General features: G+C 41.3%; 1 protein-coding gene across 15 annotated transcripts in view; it reads left to right on the top strand.

The window, feature by feature from the left end:
• Window positions 1-25296, top strand: part of SHROOM3 (shroom family member 3) — a 460954-nt gene that overhangs the window by 382344 nt on the left and 53314 nt on the right. For 14 of the 15 annotated variants that reach the window (XM_068233528.1, XM_068233529.1, XM_068233530.1 and 11 more), the window contains 2 exons: window positions 5922-6047; window positions 21224-24434. In XM_068233528.1, the coding sequence (XP_068089629.1) occupies window positions 5922-6047; window positions 21224-24434 (3337 nt within the window). Of the gene's footprint in view, window positions 1-5921; window positions 6048-8151; window positions 8244-21223; window positions 24435-25296 lie in introns of those variants that run through there. The other variant, XM_068233541.1, reaches the window with a different exon arrangement.

Below are 25296 nucleotides of genomic sequence, written 5' to 3' on the forward strand. Positions count from 1 at the left end.
AATGCAAACTGGAGAAACCACTTGAGGGCCAAATTTGATGGCTCTCTGCTATAGCTGCCTCTGCTTTCTTATATAAAACTAGCTCCTTCCTCACCTTCCCTTTTGCCATATAAATTAAGTTTAAATGATTAAATGCAACAACATACCATTGTTGTGACTGCCACAACTCTGTGGGTAACCACAATGATGGGAAGGCTCTCATATCATATGAAGAGTATGGGAGCATGATGTACCATCTCCACCATATCATACTAATCACAAACAACAACCCTCATCAGGGGTTTAGAATATAAAGGGAGGAGGAAGACACCCCCCCCCCCCAAAAAAAAAATAATAATAATAATTAGAACCATTTTAAAAGCCGTAAGATAAAACTTACCTCAATGATGCACTGAAAAATTTTAATTTATTTATACATACGCGAACTCGCGAAGACGATGCATTTCTCAGGCTATGCCTACTTCCTCAGGTCAATACAATCGTAATAGGGTTAGCAGATATGGCTAGAAGAACCTGTAGCCATATCTGCTAACTTATTGATCATTTAAACTTAACCGTTGTGGCTATAGGGAGGGCAAGGGAGCAGTTAGTTTAAGGAGGAACTTTAACCAAGCATTGAATATCATCAGTAGCCGATACTCGCTTTCCCACGGGGAATCTTTACGTTTTCTCAGATGGATCATCATTGGGGGTCTGTAGGGCTGATATTGTGGTGAAACCCCTCCAGCAGTGTGATGTCATGACTATGGTCCTGACAGTTTTCTGCCTGTGAACCTCGTTGCACTGTGGGAAATAACAGCTTTTTCCAACTGCCAAGCAAGCAATATCTTCCTCTGTGGATAGAACTCTTATGGCCCATACTCACGGGCTACAAATGTCGCCGCAACACGCGGGGCGCGCGTGTTGCGGCGACAGGTCGCTCGTGAGTATGGGCCGTTGAATGGGCGCGCACCCCGAACTGTTGCCCGTCGCTGATGTCGCCAGGCGATTGAAATGTTCAATCGCCTGGCGACAGTCCGCCGCAGCTGTCGCTAGTCCGCGTGAGTACGCGGACTAGCGACAGAAACCTCCATTGAGGTATGCAGAGCTTCCGGCGGGGGGAGGAGGAACGTCGGGGACAGCTTCCGTCGAGCCGCTGGTCCCTCTTCCGCGTGTGTACGCGGAGGGACCTGGCGAGGAGCTGTGAGTATGGGCCATTAGTAAACAAACATTCCACTGAGATCACCTTGCAGAACTAAAGATGTCCCCACCAGTGATAAATGTAAAAATGTAAATCAGGGAGAGGAAAGATGGGCAAAGGCTGACTAAATAATTTATAACTGAATAGTGTAAAAATTAGCAATTTTATTCATTGTTATTTTCACTACAGTTCCTCTTTAAAGAAAACCAGAGAGGTTTGAAAAAGCAGCTTTTATACTTACCTGGGGCTTCTTCTAGCACCATGCACCACATCATTGTGCCAGTTCCACTTCACCGGTAGCCCTGTGCCAAATTGCCTACTGTGAAAACCAAATACAGGCACAGGCAAGCCTGTGTTGGTTGTGGCATCTTTCATTCTCTTTAAATTGACCAAACTATGTTTATCATTACATGCTTCTGAATACAGAATAAAAAAAAATGTTAAAAAAACGATTGTAAAAGCACATCTGCAAATGTTAGGAAAATTGTTTTTATGCATATACTGTAGCCAGTTGAATTAGTTTTATATAGCCTTTACCCAGTTCCTCCTTTAATCAATGCAAACACAGGCTGAACTTCAAATTCATGTACAGTTACAGTTTATCTTGCCATCTGGGAAGCATACAAATCCTTATTAACATAGCAGAACAGTCTTTTCTGTCACTCCAGTAACCAGTAAGTGCCACCTAGCCCTTCAGTGTTTTATATGCATAAGCATTGATGTACAATTCTTAAATAAGCATGACAATGGTCCTCAAAGAACCTTTCTAATAGCAAAGAGCGCCTATGCATACTAAATGTATAGACCTCTTGGGCTGAGGACTCTAAATAAAAGGAAGATTAACCCAGATATAGGCTGTGCTAGGTTCTAAAGGTGCCTATATACTTGCAATGTCAGCCTCCTGGTCTAGATTGGGCAATAATGTCATGTGGATTTGCTGCATATACCACTAGTAGAGTGCTGTTTTGTGAAAAGTGACTTAAAGTGGATCCGAGATGAACTTTTACACATTGCATGATTGTGTTCCTTATATATAGTTTATAGGGCATTCCTCAAGCCAAATACTTTTTTCTTTTTGTTTTAATACTCTAATTCCCTATAAACTAAACAAGCCTCGCCCACAGCTTCTCCAAAACGCCAAGGCACTCAGACCCATGTAGCCAGGGCTTATGGAAGCTCAGTCTGGGCAGGAGGAGGAGGAGGAGGCTACTAGCCAGTGATTTCAGAGGCAGATGGGAGGAGGGAGGAGGAGGGGAGAGTGATCTGAGGGCTGGAGAAGCAGTTGCAGATTACCTGTGTAATGATTACAAACAGAACATGGCCACTCTCATTGTATCACAGGAATAATTAATCATATTCTATTGAAGCTCTGTGCAGCTAGATATGCTGTGTAAACTATCACGACTTTAGATAAGATATATAGACAAGTTACTTGTTATAGTTACTTTTTCATCTCGGATCCGCTTTAATAAGTTTGAATGTTTTCTATAAATTGCAGTTCTTTCTGCTCTGGAATGCCAGAAGTGGTTTTTTTTCATAGTAAACTCTAAAGCACAAGGGCATAGCAATGGGGGTTGCAGAGGTTGTGACTGCATCGGGGCCCTTGGGCCATAGGGGCCCCCGAAGGGCCCTCCCTCAACTACAATATTAGCTCTCTATTTGTCCTGTGCTCGTAATAATCACTTCTATAGATACTTTGAACAGTGGTAATCATTAACAAACTGTTCCCCATCCCCTTCTTGCACCTCTAGCACTGTAGTTGCCATTGGCAGGTTTTGGTGTGCCGTATCAATTGTTATGTATAGAGTGCTTGGGGGACCCCATTGTAAAACTTGCATCGGGGCCCACAGCTCCTTAACTATGCCACTGCTAAAGCATATTGTGCTTCTGCATCAGACCATCCTCTATTTGTGGGTAGCTTGAAGTCCAGCATTAAGCTTTATCGTTTTCCTAATCTGTTTCCAGAACTTATATTTATATAATCTCTTTTATTATCGTAGTTGGTATCTGATACTTAAAGAGGAACTGTCTCGAAAATCTTAAAATTTAAAACACATACAAATAAGAAGTATACGTTTCTTCCAGAGAAAAATGAGCCATACATTACTTTTCTCCTATGTTGCTGTCTCTTACAATAGTAGTAGTCCATCTCTTCATGGGGGATTCTCAGCATGGCCTTTATTCTTTATAAAGACATTCCCTTAAAAAGATTTATACACTGATGTTGGCCAGAGTGCCTGCTCACCATACACTTCTTTGGCAGTTGGACAGAGCAACTGCCATTCACTAAGTACTTTAAAAAATAAAACCCTGAGAACCCCCCATGAGAAGATGGGCTAGTCCAAAATCTGTTGGTAATGTTCGATTTCTACTACTTGCTGTAAGTGACAGCAACATAGGAGAAAAGTAATTTATGGCTCATTGTACTCTGGAAGAAACGTACTTCTTATTTGTATATGTATACATGTATTTTACATTTTTAGATTTTTCACGACAGAGGTCCTTTACATTTTAGCATAGCATAGCCAATTTCAGCCTTAACACTATGGAGATTCAAGACTGCAGCCCCCCTCATTGAGCCTACAGTTAAATCCTTTAACAGGGCTTCCTAGAATCGGAAATCTAATGACATAGTCCTTATTTAATGCAAAATATAGCATTTGGTCTATGTGGTTACTATGCTACCAGATTGCATAATCATATCTGTGCTTCAAAAAATGGCAGTGGAATTACTTTCATACTTTTACCGCTGCACCAATACATTTGCCTTACCATTATAAGCATAAAATCCTGTCTAAATAAAAAAAAAAGATATGAAATGGTTAATATGTTTGCTTTCCATTTTCCCTGGAACCTTACCGTAGGATTGCACAAGAGTGAACAAAAAAGAATAGAAGTTCCATGCTAAGCAAATCTAGCTACACCCCCAGCCACAAGTAATTAGCACAGAAAGACCCAGCGAAAATGTGGTTCTCAGTCATGACCTAGTTATCATGTTATACTGTTCCTGAGAATCTCTTGCAGACAGGTTCAAACTCCTTAGCCGCTCAAAACGCACATGACTTTGGTAGGTTTCTTTGAATTAGTAGCCTCTACTTACATAACCTAACTGTATCACCCTGCCACATCATCAGCAATGTCTAGAAATGCAAGCCCACAAGTGTGGAGTTTTGCCATGTGAACGATATTAGCTTACATGATCTTTGACATTGGTGGATATTATACAAGAGGGGTGCAATGTCAGGAGATCCCTATCAAGATTTTTAATTGGTCCTAATCATTTGGGCCAGTGAGGATCATCAGTGGAAAATTAAAATATGCTTTAACTGTTTTTTTTATTCAGTTTTGCAACAGTGGACACAGACACATTGTGAGGTCTTCAGATTTAATGAGGACCCTTGAGGATTACAAATACAGGGACACCTTACAAGACCTGAATTATGGTGGGGACATTAGGAAATGTGAGATCCTCAGCACTGGAGGTAGAGATGAGCCCCTTCTCATTGGCATTGGACAAGGGTACTTTGCAAGGGGAAGGGGCAAATGATTAGTTACCACAAGGGTGAGTATTGTTCAGGTGATAGAGCTGCTCATGGATTTAGATTTCCCATACAACAAAAAAGGTTTTCAAAAGGGGTAGTGGGCACACAGGTTTTTTTTTTTTATATAAATCTTAAAATGTAAAAAAATAAATAATTAAGGACAATCATAATAACTTTGTTAGAGTTAAGTTCCCTACACATGCTAGACTGCACTTGTCAGGTAAACTTGAAAAATGTATCCCCAATGGTTAGGGATGAGTGAACCACGTTGGCACACATTTGAATTCAGTGATGCCACAAAAACGTTCTTTCAATCAGATCATTACAGGAAGTGTGAAAATGAGGACCCAGAAGTTCGAGTAAGCAACACATGAATAATTATGAACGAATCGATCATTTGTCATCGTTTGGTACAAACGACTAACACTGATTATCATCTAAACCGATCCGCCAGGACGATAATCGCTGTGACTGTTTTAATGTACTGTTTCGACTGTGACGACATCCTAGTGACTGTTTTAATGTACAGGGCAAATTAACCAACACTTAAGCACCACACTCAATACAGACTTGGGGTAGGAACACACTAGGCAGAATCGCATATGCGTTTTCTGCTATGTGCTATGGAAAACTCATATGTGATTCCGCCTAGTGTGTTCCTACCCTAATAGTTTTCTACTCTTTTAAGTTTATGTCTTACCCGGAGTTTCTCTTTAGGTTAGGCTTTGAACAAGAAGCATTTCATTAGAGAATGGTCTTTAGGTGGCCACTAATGATACAATTTGCTGAATGATTGATTACGAATGACTCTTCTTACGAACAATCGTAAATGATTGCTTAAAACCACCAATGATCAGATTAATCTAACCAACTCGATCAGATTGTTGGGATCAAACTGAAATTCGGATCGATTTCATTCATCTGATTGGTTAGGAAATTTTTGTCTATTAGTGGTCCCAAACTTTCATTTACGTTCGTTCATACAAACAATCGCTCGTAATCGGTCGTTCAGCAAATTGTATCATTAGTGGCCACCCTTCTATTATTTTGTAAATATACTTAGCATTATTGTCATTTTATTATGGCTGTTTTATAATGTACAATTTAACATATCCATGTTATAAACATTGCAATGCAGTTTTCAAGATGATCATGACCAGTTTTCTAATCTACTCTGTTAATTCTTAATATTCCCGTAGGCAAAGTGTGTCCCGTCCTCATTCTTGGCATTCAGCCAAATTACTGGAGAGCCAACCCAACCCCAGCATGATGCAAATATCTCAGGGGACGTTAGGATCTCCATGGCACCAGGCTTATCACTCGAGGTAAGCAAACATGAAGATCATTAGCACGAGTTAATAGAATGATCAGTAAGCGCTGTGTTTCTTTTAACATTGAAAAATAAATCTGTAATAATAGTGACACAGATGTAGCTATATACAGAAGATTTTGTATATAGTGCAGGTGTGTAATTCTATCATGGAAGAGAGTACAAGAGGATTTACGCTGCTCTCCATAACTAATTATACAGTTCATTAAAATAGGAACATTTTGCTTATAAAACTTGCTCAGGTGACATGGCCTACCTGCAGATTTTCATTATGCATAGCTGTGTGTTGGTATATTCTGTGTGAGCCGGAGTCTTCTTCAGTGACCCTGCAGGCCAGGCACCACTCTCTATAGTACCAGGACAAATAGCACAGAGGTACAATAATGGTAATTTCTCATCAATGTTGGGATTTCAGGCTGAACTCTGAAACAATACACTTAGGGAGGGATCACATTTGTGCAATTCGGCAGCGTTTTGCCGCAATGGTAAAACACATGCCATTTTTTTTATGGCGCTACTGCATTTTCAGGAGGAATTTGTGATTCTGCATAGTGGCTGGATAGTTTCATGGTTAAGGGCTCTGCCTCTGACACAGAAGACCAGGGTTCAAATCTCGGATCTGCATGCTCAGTAAACCAGCACCTATTCAGTAGGAGACCTTGGGCAAGACTCCCTAACACTGCTACTGCCTATAGAACGTGTCCTAGTGGCTGCAGCTCTGGCGCTTTGAGTCCGCCAGGAGAAAAGCACGATATAAATGTTCTGTGTTTGTTTTGTTTTAGTGTTGATAGAAAGATTCAACCTGCACTACTTTCCTAAACAGCGCATGCATTGAAAACACTGGTCACTGTAAACAAAAAATGCATGTGTTAAAATGCCGACATACACACATGTAGTGCGGAAAAACACTTGCGGGGAATAGTCTGCGGTTCCCACAAACTGTAGTAATAAAAAAAAAACAGCTACTTGCCTAAAGAGAGGGAGGGCTCTGGGTCCTATAGAGCTTTCCCGCTCCTCTCCAAGTCCCCGCTGCAGCGCTGGCTCCCCCGTAGCAGTACTCAACCAATTTGGTCAAATACTGCTGTCTCCGCCATCAAAGTGAGGCTTCAGAAGTCTTCCGGAGCCAGGGTGCTCCCGAAGATGGGCCGCTCCACAGTATGGAGCTGCCTGTCTTCGGGAGGACTCGGCTCTCGAACACTTCCGAAGTCCCCTGCGGCAGGGGAGTCAAATGGGGAAGCTAGCACCGCACTGAGGGAACTGGGAGAGGAGAGGGAAGGCTCTATAAGACCCAGAGCCTTCCCTCTCCTTAGGTGACTATCTGGCTCTTTTTTTTTCCTGTTATTTGAATCCCAATAAATTAAAGAAGAACGTTACTGAATATAGCTTAATGAATAAAATAGCTTAATTCGTCAATGTTTGCCCATTGTAAAATCTTAAATTTATCACAGGTGGCAACATCTTTACTGCTGGTAGGTGCATCACTGTGCAGTCTTTTTTCTCTATGCTCTATGTAGATCAAAGTCAGTAGAAACAACACCTGGTCTCCCAGAATGCTCTGGGAGGAGAATTCTGCATATCTTAACAGCTTAGGCTAGACATCACTGGCAGAGCAGAGTTACATACCAATACACAACTGTATACCGACATGGGAAGTGTTTTTGATGTTGAAACCACGATAATTAACGTAAAAATGGGTGTCCTGAATCATTTTCTATATTATACATAATCTCACTATGGTGCCTCTTTAACTGGACAAACAAGTAATTAATAAACAGTAATTCTAAGCAGGTAAGGCTTAAAGAAAACCTGTACTGAAAATTAAAAGTGAAATAAACATACACAGGTCATACTTACCTCCCGTGTAGTCTACTCCTCAATCTCTTTCTCCTTTCCCACGTCCTGTTTGTCCACTGGGATCAAGGGAATTCTCTGTCCTCCATTTTGAAAATGGTCATTACCCCATAACAGCTTTCTGGTCAGCACACAGTTAAACTGTAACATCGCCCACTTGAGCAATAGGGAAACATGGACATTACTGGGCACATCAGTATTCCTCTCAGCTATAACTGACAGCAACTGATAAATAACTGACAGCAACTGATATATTTCAATTCTGACAAAATGTTGTCAGAACTGGAAGGGATTATTGTCAGAAGAAAATGGTGTGCTTCTGAGAGGAACTAATAGCAAGGTAACTATGTAATTTTCATTTGAAGTTACCTCATGTGTTTATTTTAAATAATTTTACTCAATGCAGGTTCTCTTTAAAGCAATCCAGTAGATGATTCAGTTACTGTAAGGTGGTGGCAAGACTGTGTACTATTTAACCATTTCCCCTCAGCAGTACAGGCTGCTGCCACTAACAACACTTTGAGTCTTGGTTAGTCCCAGTGTTGGACTTTTTGTTTCAGGAGCCACGCCATGTTTTATCCCACACTTGCCATGCCCTCGTCTCTCAACACGACTCATCTTTTCATCCCTCTCCTGTGCTGTCCACACCTTCTCCTTTTCCTGGTGATGTCATCACCTGACAGTTACAGGCTGTGGTTTGCTTGAGCTAATGCCAAAGGTGCAAGGTTGGACATGAGCTCTATGGAAGACCAGGCTTTAAATGGCAAAGAAAAGCTGAAAACAGAGGCTGTGCATGGGATAAGTTAGCTGCTGTCATTGGGAGGGGTGGTGGTGGGTGGGTGGGGGGTCTGTTGTGCATGGGGGTAAGAGCAGCTGCACATGGAATCAGAAGAGGCTACTGAAGGTCATATTGAATGGGATTGTACTACTTATCAGCAGATTGGTCTGTTGCCTTTTTTTATGTAAATGAGCCCTAATGCTAGGTACACACCATACAATTTTCTGTTAGATTTTCTCTTAGATTTACCTGCCAGATAGCTTTTTTCCATGTTGTAGGTAAATCTAACAGAATAATCTAACAGAAAATTGTATGGTGTGTACCTAGCATTACAGAGCAACCAACAGATTGGTCTGTTGCCTTTTTTATGTAAATGAGCCCTTACGGAGCAACCAACAGATTGGTCTGTTGCCTTTTTTTATGTAAATGAGCCCTTACGGAGCAACATGTTGTATATGTGAGCTTTCCATTACCCAGTGTGTAGAATACCTGGCAGAAGATTGATTTGATGACATCATCACACTTTCTGATCATACAAGTGGTATGTATGAAAGGAGGTGCAACAGTGCTATAAAAAAAAACCTGTGACTACCACTCCCTGCACTGCACTCCCCACTCAGCTATGCAAATACACCTTCCTGAGGATTTATTCTTATAAAACAAATGACACTTCAGGGGCCAAATAATGATATTGTCAAAAGTTCAGCCTTCAATAAAATTTAAATTGAAGTAATATTAGTGGTAGTAGTGAGTGTTTCTGTGACAACAAGCGTGTGGCACCTTTGTCATTACTTTTATTTTATTATGCAGCTGTTCTGCAGATGTGCAAGCAGCTTACCACATCCCTATAATATTCGTGAGGCACAATCTATGCAATGGTTATAATTAAGTTAAAGTATTTTGAGATTACAATATTGACCCATTTTTTCTGTGTATGGCATTGCAACAAACAAATTATACTGTATTTGGATACCAGCCAGTTTCAAAAGAGCAGGCTTTTCCTGTTTGTGCCTCCAAATATATATATATATATATATCATATGTAGAGCAAGTAGTTCACAGTGCATTTATCACTGCATTCAGGTCACATCACAGCAGCTCATCATGACAACAATGTATTGTGTACTGAGTGAGTACAAAATACAGATTTAAATCTTTTAAATTGACAGGAAGCTTAGCTACATGCACATTATTATTGGGGAAATATGTGAGATTTCATGTTCTGAAATTCTTCAGGCATATGATTTGTTTTAGAAACCTGTGTTCAACTTTTCAGGAAACTCAAACCCGGGTCTAAAATTGTGCCCACCCATTAATTTCTCACTGACTTATTTCCATTGGCATTCAAAGGGCGGGGACGGAGGAATCTTGTCACCAATATCACATGACAAGTAAAATTGGCCATTGGGCGTTATAGAGGGAGGGGCGGGCCCAATTTATGACTCAGACCTGAGTCTCACACCATACAGTTAGACACAGGTTAATTTTAAACACCGCAAGTTGCCCTGTATAGGTAAAATAGTTCTACCGTTGATCATGAACAATGTCTCTCACAGGTGAAATGTCTATTTTCTAAATTTTCTTACTTCTTGTGGCCTCTGTCACTGTGGTTGGTGTTAAGTTCTGTATGTTTTGGGACCAGAAAGGGTGCACTGTTGCCATTATGATGCCAGGATGGTACCACAATTATCAGTTAATCCGTGTTGCTAGATTGGTGCCATGATGCACAAGGGAGGATGTTAGGGTTTCTATGGTTTGGTTTCTGGTACTCTCATTTTCCCCATGCTTTCTTTATGCGCTTTGTTCCATAAAATGTCTCTCACTTCCCTGGAAGCATAATACAGTACTGTGGGCAAACAACTTAAAGTAGAACTCCAGCTAAAGTAGAAATACACTGGTCCATATGCAATTCGCTTTTTCACCTGAGTTTTCTCCAAGGAGATAATTTTTCATCTTTGATTTAAAATATCTTTCCAGCACTTTTCAACTAAAAAAGTATCAAAAAGTAGGCGAAAAAGGACTATCAAAATAATTTTGAGTTGTGTTTTGCCTTTGGTGGCTTAAAAGACATTTTTTTTGACAAGTTTAAAAAGATCACCTAGGAGAAAACTCAGGAGAAAAAGTTAATTGCAAATGGGCCACTGTCTTAATTCCTATTGCGCCCTACTTACCTACTGTAATAATATGCATTACTTAGATGTGAGTAGTCTTGAGGCTTGTCACAATCTTCCATTCAATATTTGATCAGATTGCAGGAGATATCCAATCTAATATCTTCCCACCTTAACTGCAAGTTGTGTTTTGATCATTTCACTGTTAAGCCATGGAGCCTCTCCTCCATCACATGTTTATATAAAATTACATACGGTACATCAATTACAAATACCTTATAGCATAAGCATATGCCTAGCAGGAGGCAGGACATTTGGGCGCCTGTTGTGGCATAAGTTTGGGCGCCTATACTGAAAACATTGTTTTTTGCACCTCTTTTTCATGCACGCTGAGTAGCATTAGTAACATTTTTTTTTCCCTAGCAAATAGCTCATTTTCAGGATGGTCTCTATAAGACTACAAGCTGCATTATAAAGTGTAGCTAATAATACTACTTCTACTTTGAGACCCTAGGAAACATTTCTGTCCTATTTCTCTAAGTTCCCTCACCCCATTTGCCTTGAGCTATATCTAACTCAAGACAAAACCGATTCCTTGTAAAATGTGTTCATGACATATTAAGAGTGACAGGGCTGTATCAAATATAACATTTGCCCATATGTTAATGGTTCATTAGCATACACTTTGTATATGAAGTGCATTGTTCTCATGGACTGGACGCTGTATTGTCTAGGGGTCCTGCTTAAGAATACAAATGCTGTACCATACCAGTATTGCATTATCAATACAGAAATTTCAGTGCACGATTGAGTGAGCAAGTGCTGCTCAGAAGAAGCTGCAATGAATGAGCCATGCCAGACATGTTACATCATTTGCAATCCTCCAAGGGTGAGGAGTTCAGCCTGGGATTTCCAAACGTGTGTTACTGTTCATGAATTCACAGCACATGCCATTCTGTGGCTGCAGTCAGAACCAGCTCCTTTCTGAGCACTGGGCTAGGATCTCCTTGCTTCGCATACGCGGAGGAACACGACACCACAGAATGAAATGAAGGACTTCATGAGGTACACAAAGAAGCTTCTTTTATGAGACAAATAACAGCTTTGTATTTTTCATTTAGTGTCAGGGAGCCTCTGAAATCGTAAAATGCTTCAACATCTCCTGACTTTTCAGCACGTAATTTCCAGGGATTAATTAATTTACCTCGTGACCTGGAAAGGGATAGTTTTAGCAGAAAGTAAGTGTGCTGAACGGGTAAAGTGTACTATAATTTCATAGTTAATTTGATCCACAGTTCCAAAAAAACCAAGGCTTTAGTAATGGTGTTTAATTGCTAAGAATATTTTACACACTATCTCCAGTTTCACAAGGGAAATCTGAAACTGGAGTTATTAAAGCAGGAATTATTGACATACTATTAATTCCAATTCTGGGAGGTCTGGTAGATGAATTTCAGGCTTGGAAACCCAGGCAGCGGTAAGAAAAGGAGACAAAAAGAGCACCAGGAGCGGCAATAGTGTAGTATTTCTGAGAAATGGTAAATGTAAAGAAATAACAAGTACTCACAACAAATGTGGATTGCTCAAGAAAACCACAATTTAGGGCATTTGGAGAAGGACCATCTCCACTCGGTTATGATGACTCGGTTTGGTCAAAGTAGCATTTTGGCGCTCTGAAAAAGAGATACATAGCTCAGACACTGTCTTGTATTGACCTGAGGAAACGGGCAGATCCCATGAAACTCGTTGTTTTATTGGTGTCTAACAATAAAAATCTTAACCTCTCAACAAGATAAGGCGCCTCCTCTCATCTTGTATTTTTAATTCCTATGCAAATACAAAAATTGCATTAATTTTTCCATCAAATACAGTGGGTGGAGCCATAGATATCACTCCATTATTTGATTGTCTGAAGTCATGCAGGAACGCTTGTATACAGTCTAGATTAAAATACGGAGCCATAAACTCCAACTTGTGGTGGGGTTTTATCTAGATTTTTAGTGATACCTACACAAATAATCTGCCCAATCTTGCACTATACGTCAGATCAGGTGCTGATCTTCTAATGTCTAGACAGAGCCGTTCTAGCCTCTGAAATATACTTTACACCTTATCAATTTTCATAAAGTGAAATGAACTCCATTGTCACTGTTACAACTGATTCTGAATACTATTGTTTGTTCCTCTCCTGGCAGGAAGTCAGTATCCTTCTAACATATCATAATATGACCTACTAATAAGAAAGAAAGCTGATTGGTGTCTAAAAGAGGACTAAGACATGATCCACAATTAAGACACTTCATACATGATGAGGCAGAGGCACGGCACAACTATCTTCTGTGTCATCTGATGTAAGTTTACCAGCAGACATATGTGAGGCACAGGAACAGAGGCTTTTTCTTTTTTTATGCTCACTTGCAGGGCCGGGCCGAGGCATAGGCTGGAGAGGCTCCAGCCTCAGGGCGCAGTGTAGGAGGGGGCGCACAATTCATTCAGCTGTCATTCCTAATTGTGTATGAAGCAGAAAGAAATAAGAAAAGGGGATACATAGCAGTGACTGCAAGCCAGATAACTAGATATTAAGGTGTTGGGGAGGTTGTGGGCCCGGTGGCCCTCTTAGTCTAACAGCAATCCGTGTGTGACGGCTGGGGTGGGAGGGATGGAGGGGCGCACTTTGGTGTCTCAGCCTTGGCTGCTGGAGGACCTTGTCCCAGCTCTGCTCACTTGTCACTTTTCCCTGAATTTTTCTGGAGAAAGATTGGGCTTCATTGCAGCAGCATGGCAAAGTTTCCACAGTGCTGTTTGGGACAAGGGTGTGGCACATGCATTGCATACCCCTCTCATCTCACTTTGATTGGAGGAAGGGGACTCATCTAAACTGGCCACTCACCTGGCCTTCCATTGAGTCATATGAGAGCATGCATAACTATGATGCAGAGGGATCACAGAACTTCTGCTTTGACAAGGTGACTCTTTAAATATATAGGGAGCTATGGGTAGCTTCAATTACCAACTCAGATATTGCTGGGAAAAGAGGGCATCCCTGTCTAGTACCTCGCTGTATATTTATCAGTTGACCAGATAGAGATGGGAGCTTAAGGGTAGCAGTGGGAGTGGAATAGAGTCACCGGACTGACTTCATAAACCCTTCCCCCAATACCTGACCTCTCCATAGCATGCATCATATAGAGCCAGTTAATGGTGTCAAAGGCCTGCTCCATGTACAGAGAGACTAGGGCTGTCAGTGTCTCACGCTTTTCAACAACATGAAGTAGATTGACAACTTTTCTCATGTTCTCAGGGGCTTAAGACCCTATTGACCTTCTCAGCGGTATGATTATTTCTGGATTTTAGGGTCTAAAAGTGGTACCATTTTTTCATCAGCTTTTAGACCCTAAAAGCATGAAAAAAATCATACCGATGCCACAGATAGATCTGCAGCAGCCCTACACTTTTCTCACCTCTCCGAGAACCAGCATTGCAATTCTTACTCCTGTTCCTTCGGGTGGAAATCTCACCCGAGGGATCAAGAGCCTCCAAGGACCAGAAGAAGATGAACAGGAAGCATCGGGGAGGTGAATTACAATCCTGTACTGCGAATTCTGCATACACCTCCCAGTGGCTACCCTGAGCCAGGCTCAGGATTTCCGTTCCCAGCATGTTTTTTTCACCTCGAGCCTGGCTCAGGGTTACTGCCAAGGAGGTTAAGCCTAGCGACCAGAATGGACGTGAAGCGTTTATTATCAATGTTAAGGAAAGATATGGTCCCGCTTGGGCTTAGATAGGCAGCGGGCGCATCTCTCACCTTAACCGAGGGCGCTCACAGTAATCAGCGGCTTCTCCTCTCACTCACTGTTCCCTTGGTGCTGGCTTTTCCTGATCACATCATTACATGCGACCAGAACTAGGGGAACAGTGAGGGAAAGGAGAGGACACAGAAGGACACAAAGAGTCATGGCGGAGGACAGGCGCGCTCCCGCGGCCGATCGCGCGCATGCACGCGCACTCTCGGCTGCAGATTCGGTAGCCCAGGAATCAATGTATCGGGCTATGGTGCCCGATCACTGATTCCTCTCCCCCGCTGAAAAAGCGACAGCTTCTCTCGGAAGCTACGCTTTTTCTGAAGCTATGTCCCTCTAAGCGTACATTGTACGCTTAGAGTGACGTCATGTAAACAAAATCGAGATTGCCATCTTGTGGCCAAAAAGTAAAACTACAAGTAAAAGTAAAAAAACGTTACAATACACAAATATTTCCCAAAATAAAACACTATTTATATCCCACCCTCCCAAAAATGCCCACATAAAATGTTTAATAAAAAAAACAAAAACATTACTATAAAAAAAAAAACAACACATAAATATTTACCTAAGGGTCTAAACTTTTTAAATATCTATGTAAAGATGAAATATTTCTCTCTATTTTTTTTTTATAAGCTTGTAAATAGTGATGGATGCAAAACGGAAAAAATGCTCTTTTATTTCCAAATAAAATATTGTCGCAATACATTGTGATAGGGACACAATTTAAACAGTGAAATAACCATGACAAATGGGCAAATACAATACTGTATTATTTTAAAACTATAATGGCCGAAAACTGACAAATAATGAATTTTTTCATTTTTTTTCTTATTCTTACTGTTAAAATGCATTTACAGTAAGGTAGCTCTTAGCAAAATGTACCCCCCAAAGAAAGCCTAATTGGTGGCGGAAAAAACAAGATATAGATCAGTTCATTGTGATAAATAGTGATAAAGTTATAGGCTAATGAATGGGAGGTGAACATTGCTCGGATGCATAAAGTGAAAACGACTGAGAGCTTAAGTGGTTAAAGGAAAGTTCTACTTACGTGGGGCCTCCTCCAGCCCCTGGCAGCTGATCTGTCCCTCGCTGCAGGGGTCCCAGGTCCCCTCTGTTGCAGATGATGATCTCTACAGGTGGGCATCTTCTGCACCTGTACGATTGTGGCACTCATGATCGCGCTCACGTGGCCTGGAAAATTCTGCTCAGGCCCAAAACTACTGCCCCTGCACAGAAAGCTCCCAGCCATGGGAGTGTGATATCGAGCGGTGCAGTCACGCACTTGCGCAGGTGCAGAAGGTGTCGACCTAGCAAGGTCAGCATCTGCAACGGAGGAGACCCTAGGACCCCAGAGCTGCGGTGAGGGACAGATCGGCTGCCAAGGCCTGGATGAAGCCCTAGGTAAGTAGATCTTGTTTTTTTATTTTCTTGGATGTTTCCTTTAACCTCCTGGGCGATAATCCCGAGCTGAACTCGGGATATGTCGCGCAGGAGGAGTTCTCAGGCCCTGGTAGGCCGATTTGCATAATTTTTTTTTTGTTACATGCAGCTAGCACTTTGCTAGCTGCGTGTAACTTCCGATCGCCGCCGATCCGCCACTCGCCGCCGTGCCGTGCAGCCCCCCCTCCCCGACCCTTGCGCAGCCTGGCCAATCAGTGCCAGGCAGCGCTGAGGGGTGGATCGGGACTCCCTCTGATGTCACGACGTCCATGACGTCGGTGACGTCATTCCGCCCAGTCTCCATGGCGACCGGGGAAGCCCAGCAGGAAATCCCGTTCTGAACGGGATTTCCTGCTTACTCTGATCGCCGAAGGCGATCGGAGTGGGTGGGGGGATGCCGCTGCGCAGCGGCTATCATGTAGCGAGCCCTTGGCTCGCTACATGATTTAAAAAATTAAAAATTAAAAAAAAAAGTGCTGCGCCCCCTCCTGGGCGATCTAATTGTATCGCCCATAGGGTTAAAGAGACCCAGAGGCGAAGATGATACAAAATGTATACATAACTGGAGCTTCCTCCAGCCCCATCAGCCTGCATCACTCCTCCGCTGCCGTCCTCCGCTGCCTCTGTCCGCCGGTACCGGGTCCCATAATTTCGGCCAGTCGACGCAAGCGCAGTGCGCTCCCTCCGTACTGCGCAGGCGCATGCGTACAAAGCCAGAGGGAGCCCCCCTGCACATGCGTACAACTGGTCGCATCCGGCGGAAGTGACTGGACCCGGTACCGGTGATAGAGGCAGCGGAGGATGGCGGCGTGGGAGCGATCCAGGCTTATGGGGCTGGAGGAAGCCCCAGGTATGTATAAAATCTTTTTCCATTTTTCAGCTACCCTTGGTCTCTGGTTCCCTTTAAGCCAAATGAGCATGCATTTCACTTGTTGAAGACTAAACTTCGGTCAAAAAGGCCCACAAAAAAACCAACCTGCTATAGTAAGCCGCTATAGTAAAGACTCGGCACAACATTAAAAAGGAGTGTAGTATGGGTGTTGTTTGGTAGCGCACAGTTTGACTAACGTTATTAATGGAACCAGACGCACTGCCGAGGCAACTTGCAGATGTGAATGCGCCTTTGTGGGACCATTGCAGCATGTTGCTGTTTGATTATATATAACACACTGCAACAAACATACCATTATACTGGGGTACTGTATTATCTTCTCGTAAACTGAAGACCGCACTCGCTGACCATTATCTCAGTGCATTTACAAATAATCTATTCCTGGGAAGGGTTTGAAAAATTCCAGACATGATCATGGAGCTAAATAAAAAATAGACTTTTTTCTACAATGAATTATTTCAGTACAAAATTAATGGTACCTCACATAACTTTGAAACAAATATGATAACATGTCAGCATTGTTGATAAGGAAACATTTTAATAGTTCTACTCTTTGCACATCCACATTTCAAATGAATTAATCACAATTGCGTCATGGTTATATATCTGTGTAATAAATGAGTCCAGTAATTATTTCTCCAGAAGTTTATCATGAAGTTGGGTATTTGCCAAGCCTGCATAAACACGGAGTGGTTGGAGTAGAATAATAGTGAATTTATAATGTTGGGAAAAGACTGATAAATTTATTACAAGGTACCGGCACATTGTTACTTTTATAGTGAGCAGTAATAGACTCTCAACTAAAACAATGTGTTGCTAAAATGAAATGTGTAGCCATTTTGAATCCAAATGAGCCAATATTTTACCTTGTGAGTTTACTCTTGGAAGAAACTGTTGGAGGTAACTGTTGTGCTGTGTCCTCCGCTGTGGCTTTCTCTCCTTGTGTTTGTTATAGAATATCAAGTAGCAGAGTTTAGTGGATTTGTCTTTATCAAAAAGACTAATCTGACCAATACAAATGTAAATAAACTAAAGGGGCCCCTACACTGGTCGATTTTAGCCATTGATCGATCGATTCTATGGAATTGATCAATCGATCATATATGAAATATATCGATCGATTTGCAGCCGATTTTGATTGATTTTGATTGATTTGATCTATCTGACAGGATGGAAAATCCAGGTCGATCTGCTGCTGGCAACAGATCCATGGCTCATAGAGTTGTATTGGATCTATTGGTCCAATAATGCATTTAGATCGATTTCCAATAGATTTCCTATAGATTTCATTCTGAAATCTATTGGAAATCTGTTCCTAGTGTGTGGCACACGTCAGATAGATTCCTGTCAGATTCAACTTGACAGGCATCTGACAGAAATCTGATGGTTGAATCTGCTGCAAATCTATGGCCACCTTAAAGGGGCCCATACACTCAGCCGATTTTCGGCCAATCGATTGATCGATTGATTGCAAATCGATTGACCAATCGATCAATTTCAATTGATCTGACATGTTGGAAAATTTAGGTTTATCTCTTGAGATGGCTTATCATTTTGCATTGGACCTAGTGGAAATTTGATGGCAACAAAATGCCATCAGATCGATTTTCAATAGATAGCATACTGAAATCTATTGGAAATCTGTTCCTAGTAAAAAATGTTCCTAAACACATCAGATAGATCTGAAAATCTACTGATGATCTTTCTGCTGCTAATCTAACGAGTGTACGGCCACCTTTAGAATGACCAATCCAGTGGCTCAGAAAGATGTGCATTCAGTGAACTGTGCTGCTATGCTGTATTCTGTTTTGCTCAACTGGAAGTGGAAAACCTACCCTTTAACTCAACTTCTCAAGGACCTGTGGTCACTAAGCAACCTTGCACCATAACCACTGCTTTTAAATCCCAATTACAGATAAGTTTCTTGTTCATTTTAGATGACTGATAAGATGATGACTAGTCAAGTTGTTTTTGCGGTCTTTATCCCCATAGAGGAGATTTTTTAACTTCCTGCACTTTTTACTTCTAATATATCATATTGTAAAGGCGTAGTTGACAGAGCAAGTATATAAATGTACATACACACTTTAGATTTTTGTCACCCCAAAAGAGGAACTTTAACCCAAGACTGCCAAGCAAGCATTATCCCCCTCTGTGCCTAGATATATAAAATAAAAAACAAGCATTTAGCCTAATGCATTGTTAGTGGGTATGGTAATAGATAATGGCAGTTGTTACTGTCTTTTTTTATTTTTCTTGTCTGCCAGCAGTTAAGATGATGACCTGCAGGCTCATGGTCAATCAAACAACAGGAACAAATATATTTCAGTAAAATTCCTCTTTAAAGTGATCCTGAGTTAAGGCAAAGCTTCCTAAGCTAAGCACAGAGGTGTGTACATGCTGTATCCACATACCTCTGTGCCTTCCTTTCCATGGTCCCCCGGTCATGTAACTCACCCACTTACCCATAACTACAAAAATGAGCCGTGGCTGCTGAGCTGCGGACAGCTTAAGGCTACACAGGTGGAGGTGGCAACAGAGCTCTGGACTTCTTAGGAGATGCTTCAGACAGAAACCGCCAGTGCGGTTTTGCCAATGGGGTGGGGGGAGTTGGTTTCAGAATATTTTAGAATTACGGGCAACAAGGTAAGTTGATTGAATTTGTAACAGCCAATTGTACCTTACATTTATATTCCCAGGACATACCCAGGAAATTGATTATTTTGCACACTTCAGGTTGTCTTTCAAGTGAACCGAGCACCATTTTTAGCACCAAGGGCATCTCAATAGCACATTAAAAATGCATACTAACAATGCAGCTCATTACAAAAAAAAAATACATTCTACCACTTTTCACATTTAAATGTTTGTTAGAGGCTTTTATTGCTATACTTCTGCTGCTTGCCATTCCCAGAAAGAGCAGGCAAATAAGGATTGCCGTAATTAGCAGTAGCAATTAGCACACAAAAGGTTTTATCAGCTGGGGGTGGGGAAATTGTCACTGTACTTCAAACAGTTTAGAGAGTCACACTTAATTACATTCACACCCTCTCCTGGATAAATAAGGGCAGAGGGAATGGGAGGGGGGATGGCAGCTCCTACAGCTATTAGAAACCAGGACAAACAGCAGAAAATAAAAACTGCTTGGATCCCTTTAAGCCAACAGTCATATTTTTCAAGGAGTAATTATGGGGATTGGAGGGAAAAACGGAAAGTAACAGACAATGCACAGAGGTATGTGGATCCAGCATGAACAAACCTCTGTGCTAACATTAGGTAGGTTTTCCTTGGGTCAGGCATACTTTAACAAAATAAAACCAAATTGTGTTTGCTAAACGATATAAATGCAATTTTGTGTCACACTACAAAAAGAGAAAAAATGATACAGCACAGATAGATGTATATGCATTATATTCAATACATACATACTTATCACTGCATACAAAATGGGCATCAGTACCAGTAGCAGGTAGCAGCCATTTAATGCAGTTTGTCGGTAAGTATTTATTTGTGAATAAGGTTATTGTTGCACAACCCTCTTAAAATAAATCCTTGATATCTTTGCAGGTTGTTCATTTATTTTGGGTTATGGCACCAATATTAGTTGATTTTTACATGCAAGGTATGTTATGATTCATTATCCACCAGCAAGGCCCAGTATTGGAATAACTGGTCAAAGAAATTAGAATTTTTTTTCAGCCCACCACCAGGGGATTTGGAGAATGTCATAACACTTTTTCATCACACATGGCATTTTAACATTCATCTTTACAATACTGAGAGTTTTTCCTTCTACGTTTCTCTGTCTTGTCTGTTTAGATTTCTTGTAGCAAACAAAATGTCTCTTATGCTGCTAGTTTCCAGGAAGACTGCCAGGGAAAACTTTCAGCTCCATAAAAAGAAAAGAAATAAAACACACACACACTGTATTCTTTGCTTTGTTTAAGCCTTTTGCATTCACACTGTCCTGCTGTATTTTTGTAGTGTTTGTGATCAGTTTGAGAAGTATCAATAAAGCAGTTGTTTACGAAATCTGAAAAGGGTTATGACAGTCCCCTCCGTTATCTGTCTAATTTCTACACTGCTGTGGGATTAATAGAATGAACACAGCAGCCGCAAGCAATTACTTATAATATGCCGGAATGACAGCTGGCAGAGAGCAGAGCAAGGCCCCAAATATGGTTTCTCTTCCGTTCCTCCCATAACCTAAACATTTCATCTGCAAGTTTATTTATAAGCTCTTCTGAACATTTCTTGCAAACAGTAAGATCTCTCCCTGTTCCTCTTTTCTTTCAGTTCTTCTGCAAGTGATCTCTCCAGCTACGAGCATGGGTACTTAAGACGGAGTCCTGACCAATACAGCTCAAGAGGGAGCATGGAAAGCCTGGACCACTCTTCATCTGCATATCACCCATGCAATCTGTCACCAGCAAAGTCCACCACCTGCATAGACCAACTAGCACATTTGCACAGCAAAAGAGACTCTGCCTACAGCTCTTTTTCCACAAACTCCAGTATACAAGAATACCACCCTACCACATTCTGTAAGGAAAGGTCCTACTCCATGGAAAGCATGTTTTCTCAGGGTAATTTACAAGAAGGAATTAAGCATGCAGATATCAGATACATCAAGACAGTTTATGATCCTCAGCGTGGTGTCTCAGAAGAGTATGAAGTTAATTCCTCTGTGGTCAAAAATCGAGGTCGGCCTTCCAGTGGACATGTTAGAAACAGCACAGGCCCAGTGGGGAGATATGAACAGAAGAGAGTTTGTTCAGAGAGTGATGTAGTTGAAGGACCTCCCCTGCCACCAGCACGAAGTGATAGTTATGCCATAACAAGACATCATGAAAGACCAAGTTCTTGGTCTAGCCTGGATCAGAACAGACATTTACGGACACATTCCAAAGGACCAGCACAGCCTACTAGTGCTTCTTGCAGTTCAAATCCACAGCTGAAACCAATGTTTGGTGAAGGACAACTGCATACTGTGCTAGAGAAAAGTCCAGAATGTAGCCCTTCAATGAAACCTAAACAGACTTATTCACATGTTCCACAGCCTGGGCAACCTATGCTTCCTACGGGGATCTATCCTGTGCCGTCTCCTGAGCCACATTTTGCTCATGCTCCTCAACCCCTTAAAAATAACAATGGAAGGCTTTATCCAGCGTTGGCAAAAGAAGGATCTCATAATACTTCAGCTGCAGGATCAACTACCAAAGGAGTATCTTCTTCACAGTCTGAAGCTTCTACAAAAAGTAGCCAGAACATTCACAGCAGTCCTGCTATACCATATCTAACAAACCAATCCGGAAGAGCTGATGAGCTAAGAGAAGGTGGGCCTACACAATACACACACTATAAACTTCATTTCTCTTTTAGCCCTGAAATTCCCACTGGTTCCTCTTTAAACACAGAAGATGAGAGAACACCTATGAAAATAAATCAAAGCTTCAATCAAAATGATAAACTGCCAGATTCCAAGTCTGTAACACAAATGCAGAATGAAATACAAGTTTATAGTGGGCAACACTCTAATGGGGAAATGCATGTTTCACCCAACAATGAAAAAGCTAGAAGTCACTCTGGGTCTGGATTACAGAATCAGGGGAGCTTCATTAAAACCAATTCTGATGTCTCCACAATAGTCACTTGCATGGGAACACACAAAGATAACAGCATTCTCCATGCAAATAGAGATGAAGTCTTACATTTTCAGACTAATGCTGACATAAGCCTCAAAGATAAACATGAAAACAGACACTCTGTTCATGTCTCTAACCACAGAAACAAGCTAGACAGCCCAAGCTTTACAAAACACATAGAAGATGGCGACTGTTCAGTTATGTATGTTACCAATCACCTACAAGCTGAGGAACCTTCCTCACCACACAAGAATTCCAACAACCTTACCAGAAGACGTTCAAATTCAGGAAGCAACCAAAGCAACAACAATTTACCATCTGTTAAGCCAGATGGCAAAAACAAGTCTTCTGTTTTACAAAAGATCAGCCAGATTGAACAACGAGAGCAAGAAAACCGGAAGTCCCAGGTATTAAGTGGAAGCCTCCATGGTCAGCATTCAGGGCAGAGCTCAAAAGCAGCTAACAGAGCATCTGTAAATAGCATTGAAGAATTAAAGAATAAGTTTAATTCACAAGAACATATTCAAAGTGTTGAGTACAGAAGACTTTCCGGTTCTCATACTACTGATAAAATTTCTGGTGGGCACCAGTTCAAAAGACCTGGAAGCGTCTACAGTGCAAGACATGGAGACATTCAGAAAACACCAACTGAGAATCAAATAGACAAGACCCAGATTAATAATAAGCAGTGTGTTTTGCAACCCTTGCCAGATGGTAATAAAGCAACAGTCAATTCTCAAACAATGCCAAATAAAGAAGATCATTGGCAGAGCACTTCACTAGACTCTCTAGGTTTCAACAGAGCTTACAGAAACAGTATCAAAGATGCACAGTCCAAAGTTCTGGAAGCAACATCTTACAGACGCAAAGATTTAGAAATCAGTCCACCACAATACTCAAAACCAGAGAGGAAGATAAAGAGGCCTACTTCAGCTATTCTGTGTGGTCAGACATCACCTGTATCTCTCCACGCTCCAAAAGAAAGATTGAGTGTCACACCAACTGAAATAAATGCTAAGAGCCAAGATTTTTCCAGTCAAGAGGGTGCAGCCCCATCAAATCAGGTAACTCGAATTGGAGCCAGGAAACGGTTGACAGCTGAGCAGAAGAAACGATCATATTCAGAACCAGAGAAGATGAATGAGGTGGGAGCATCTGACAGTGAGTCATCATCATTAAGTAACCAAAAAAAGGGCCAAAACAGTAATTTTTTGGACCAAACAGTAGCAGACAGACGTAGAATGTTTGAGAAGGATGGCAAAGCTTGTTCAACATTTAATCTTTCTAAACCAGAGCTTAAGCAGCTGCAGCAAAATGCCCTTGCAGACTATATAGAACGCAAGACAGGTCGGAGACCATCTCCCCAGGAACCTAGTCCTTTAAAAGAACGTTCCCAGAGCACGTATTTCTCAGGGAGCATGATGGACACCCAGAGCATTTCCTCCACATCCAGCATTAATTCTCTGCAGGACTACAACATGTCATTCCGCAGTAAGGATCCAAGGGAAAGTCTGACAAAACCTGTCCGTGTCTCTTCCACCCTTCCACCTGGACTCACTGGCTTGTTTGACTTAGTCAACCTGGAAAAGAATAGGGAACATCAAGAAAACAAGGGTCGAACAAGTTCTCTTGTCCACCAACGTCCTAGCTTGGATTATAAGTCCAGAACAGAAGCTAAAATCGTTCCATCACAACATCAGTATGATGTCACCGCCTCTAAACCAATGGAATGTTTGGTGACCTTGTCAGAGCAAAGGTGTGATAAGGCAGCATCTGATCAGGATTTACATGCCAAATCTCAGCAGCCTTCTGGCCTTCACGTACGATCACGATCTTCTCCAGTCAGTGAAAAGACATTCCAGGTATGTGGATAATGCTTCTTGTCATTTTAATTGCATAAAAGTAACATTTGCTTCTAGTCATTTTTATTACATAAAAATAACATGACTACTACTACTTTGCAACTGTTAAACGTTCTGTTTCTGCAACACTTCACACCCTGTTACATTGTGCAGTGACATTGGTAAATCCTGGAGAACCATACATGGGCTTTAAATTGTGTGAAATATGTAACAAGTATACAATAATTCCACTTCATGCCATGTGCCTGCTATTATAACATATGCTTCTCAACCCTTTTCTTCTTTTTCCGTTTTATTTTCTGTATAATGCCTCATTCAGTGTATTTGAATTTTTTAAATGACCACCAGTGCAATTTTATACCACCAGATATAATGACTTCATATGCTATGTTTACCACCTATCTTAGATGGAATCTGGCATTTCTCTATTTCATGTACAGCCTGCAGGAAAACACAATGGTGCAGATTTATTAAAATCAGTGTACAAAGTGAAGCAGATGTCCAGAACAAAGATTCTGATTGGTTGCTCTGAGCAGCACTGGTACACTTTTGTTTTGGTTTTACTCTAATATTCCTTGCAATAGGTTTTGATAAATTTGCCTCAAAACCTTGACTTTATTTATATGAACCCCTTGTAACCCCTTCCAAATAATTTGCGTGGTCTCCAGCACTATGAGAATAGATGCATTTTTAAAGTAAGTTGAGATCATGGAAAATGAGGCTTATTCTCTTAAAAAAAATATTGAGCTGCATCAGTAAAAATTGACTTTTTGAAATAATTGCTCTGAATACCCCCTTCAAAAATATTTCATTGACTATATAAAAGTCATGAGTGATTAAGCAATCAGTGGTCATTTTTATG

This window comes from Hyperolius riggenbachi, chromosome 1 (genome assembly GCF_040937935.1).
Source record: "Hyperolius riggenbachi isolate aHypRig1 chromosome 1, aHypRig1.pri, whole genome shotgun sequence".
Classification (NCBI taxonomy): domain Eukaryota; kingdom Metazoa; phylum Chordata; class Amphibia; order Anura; family Hyperoliidae; genus Hyperolius; species Hyperolius riggenbachi.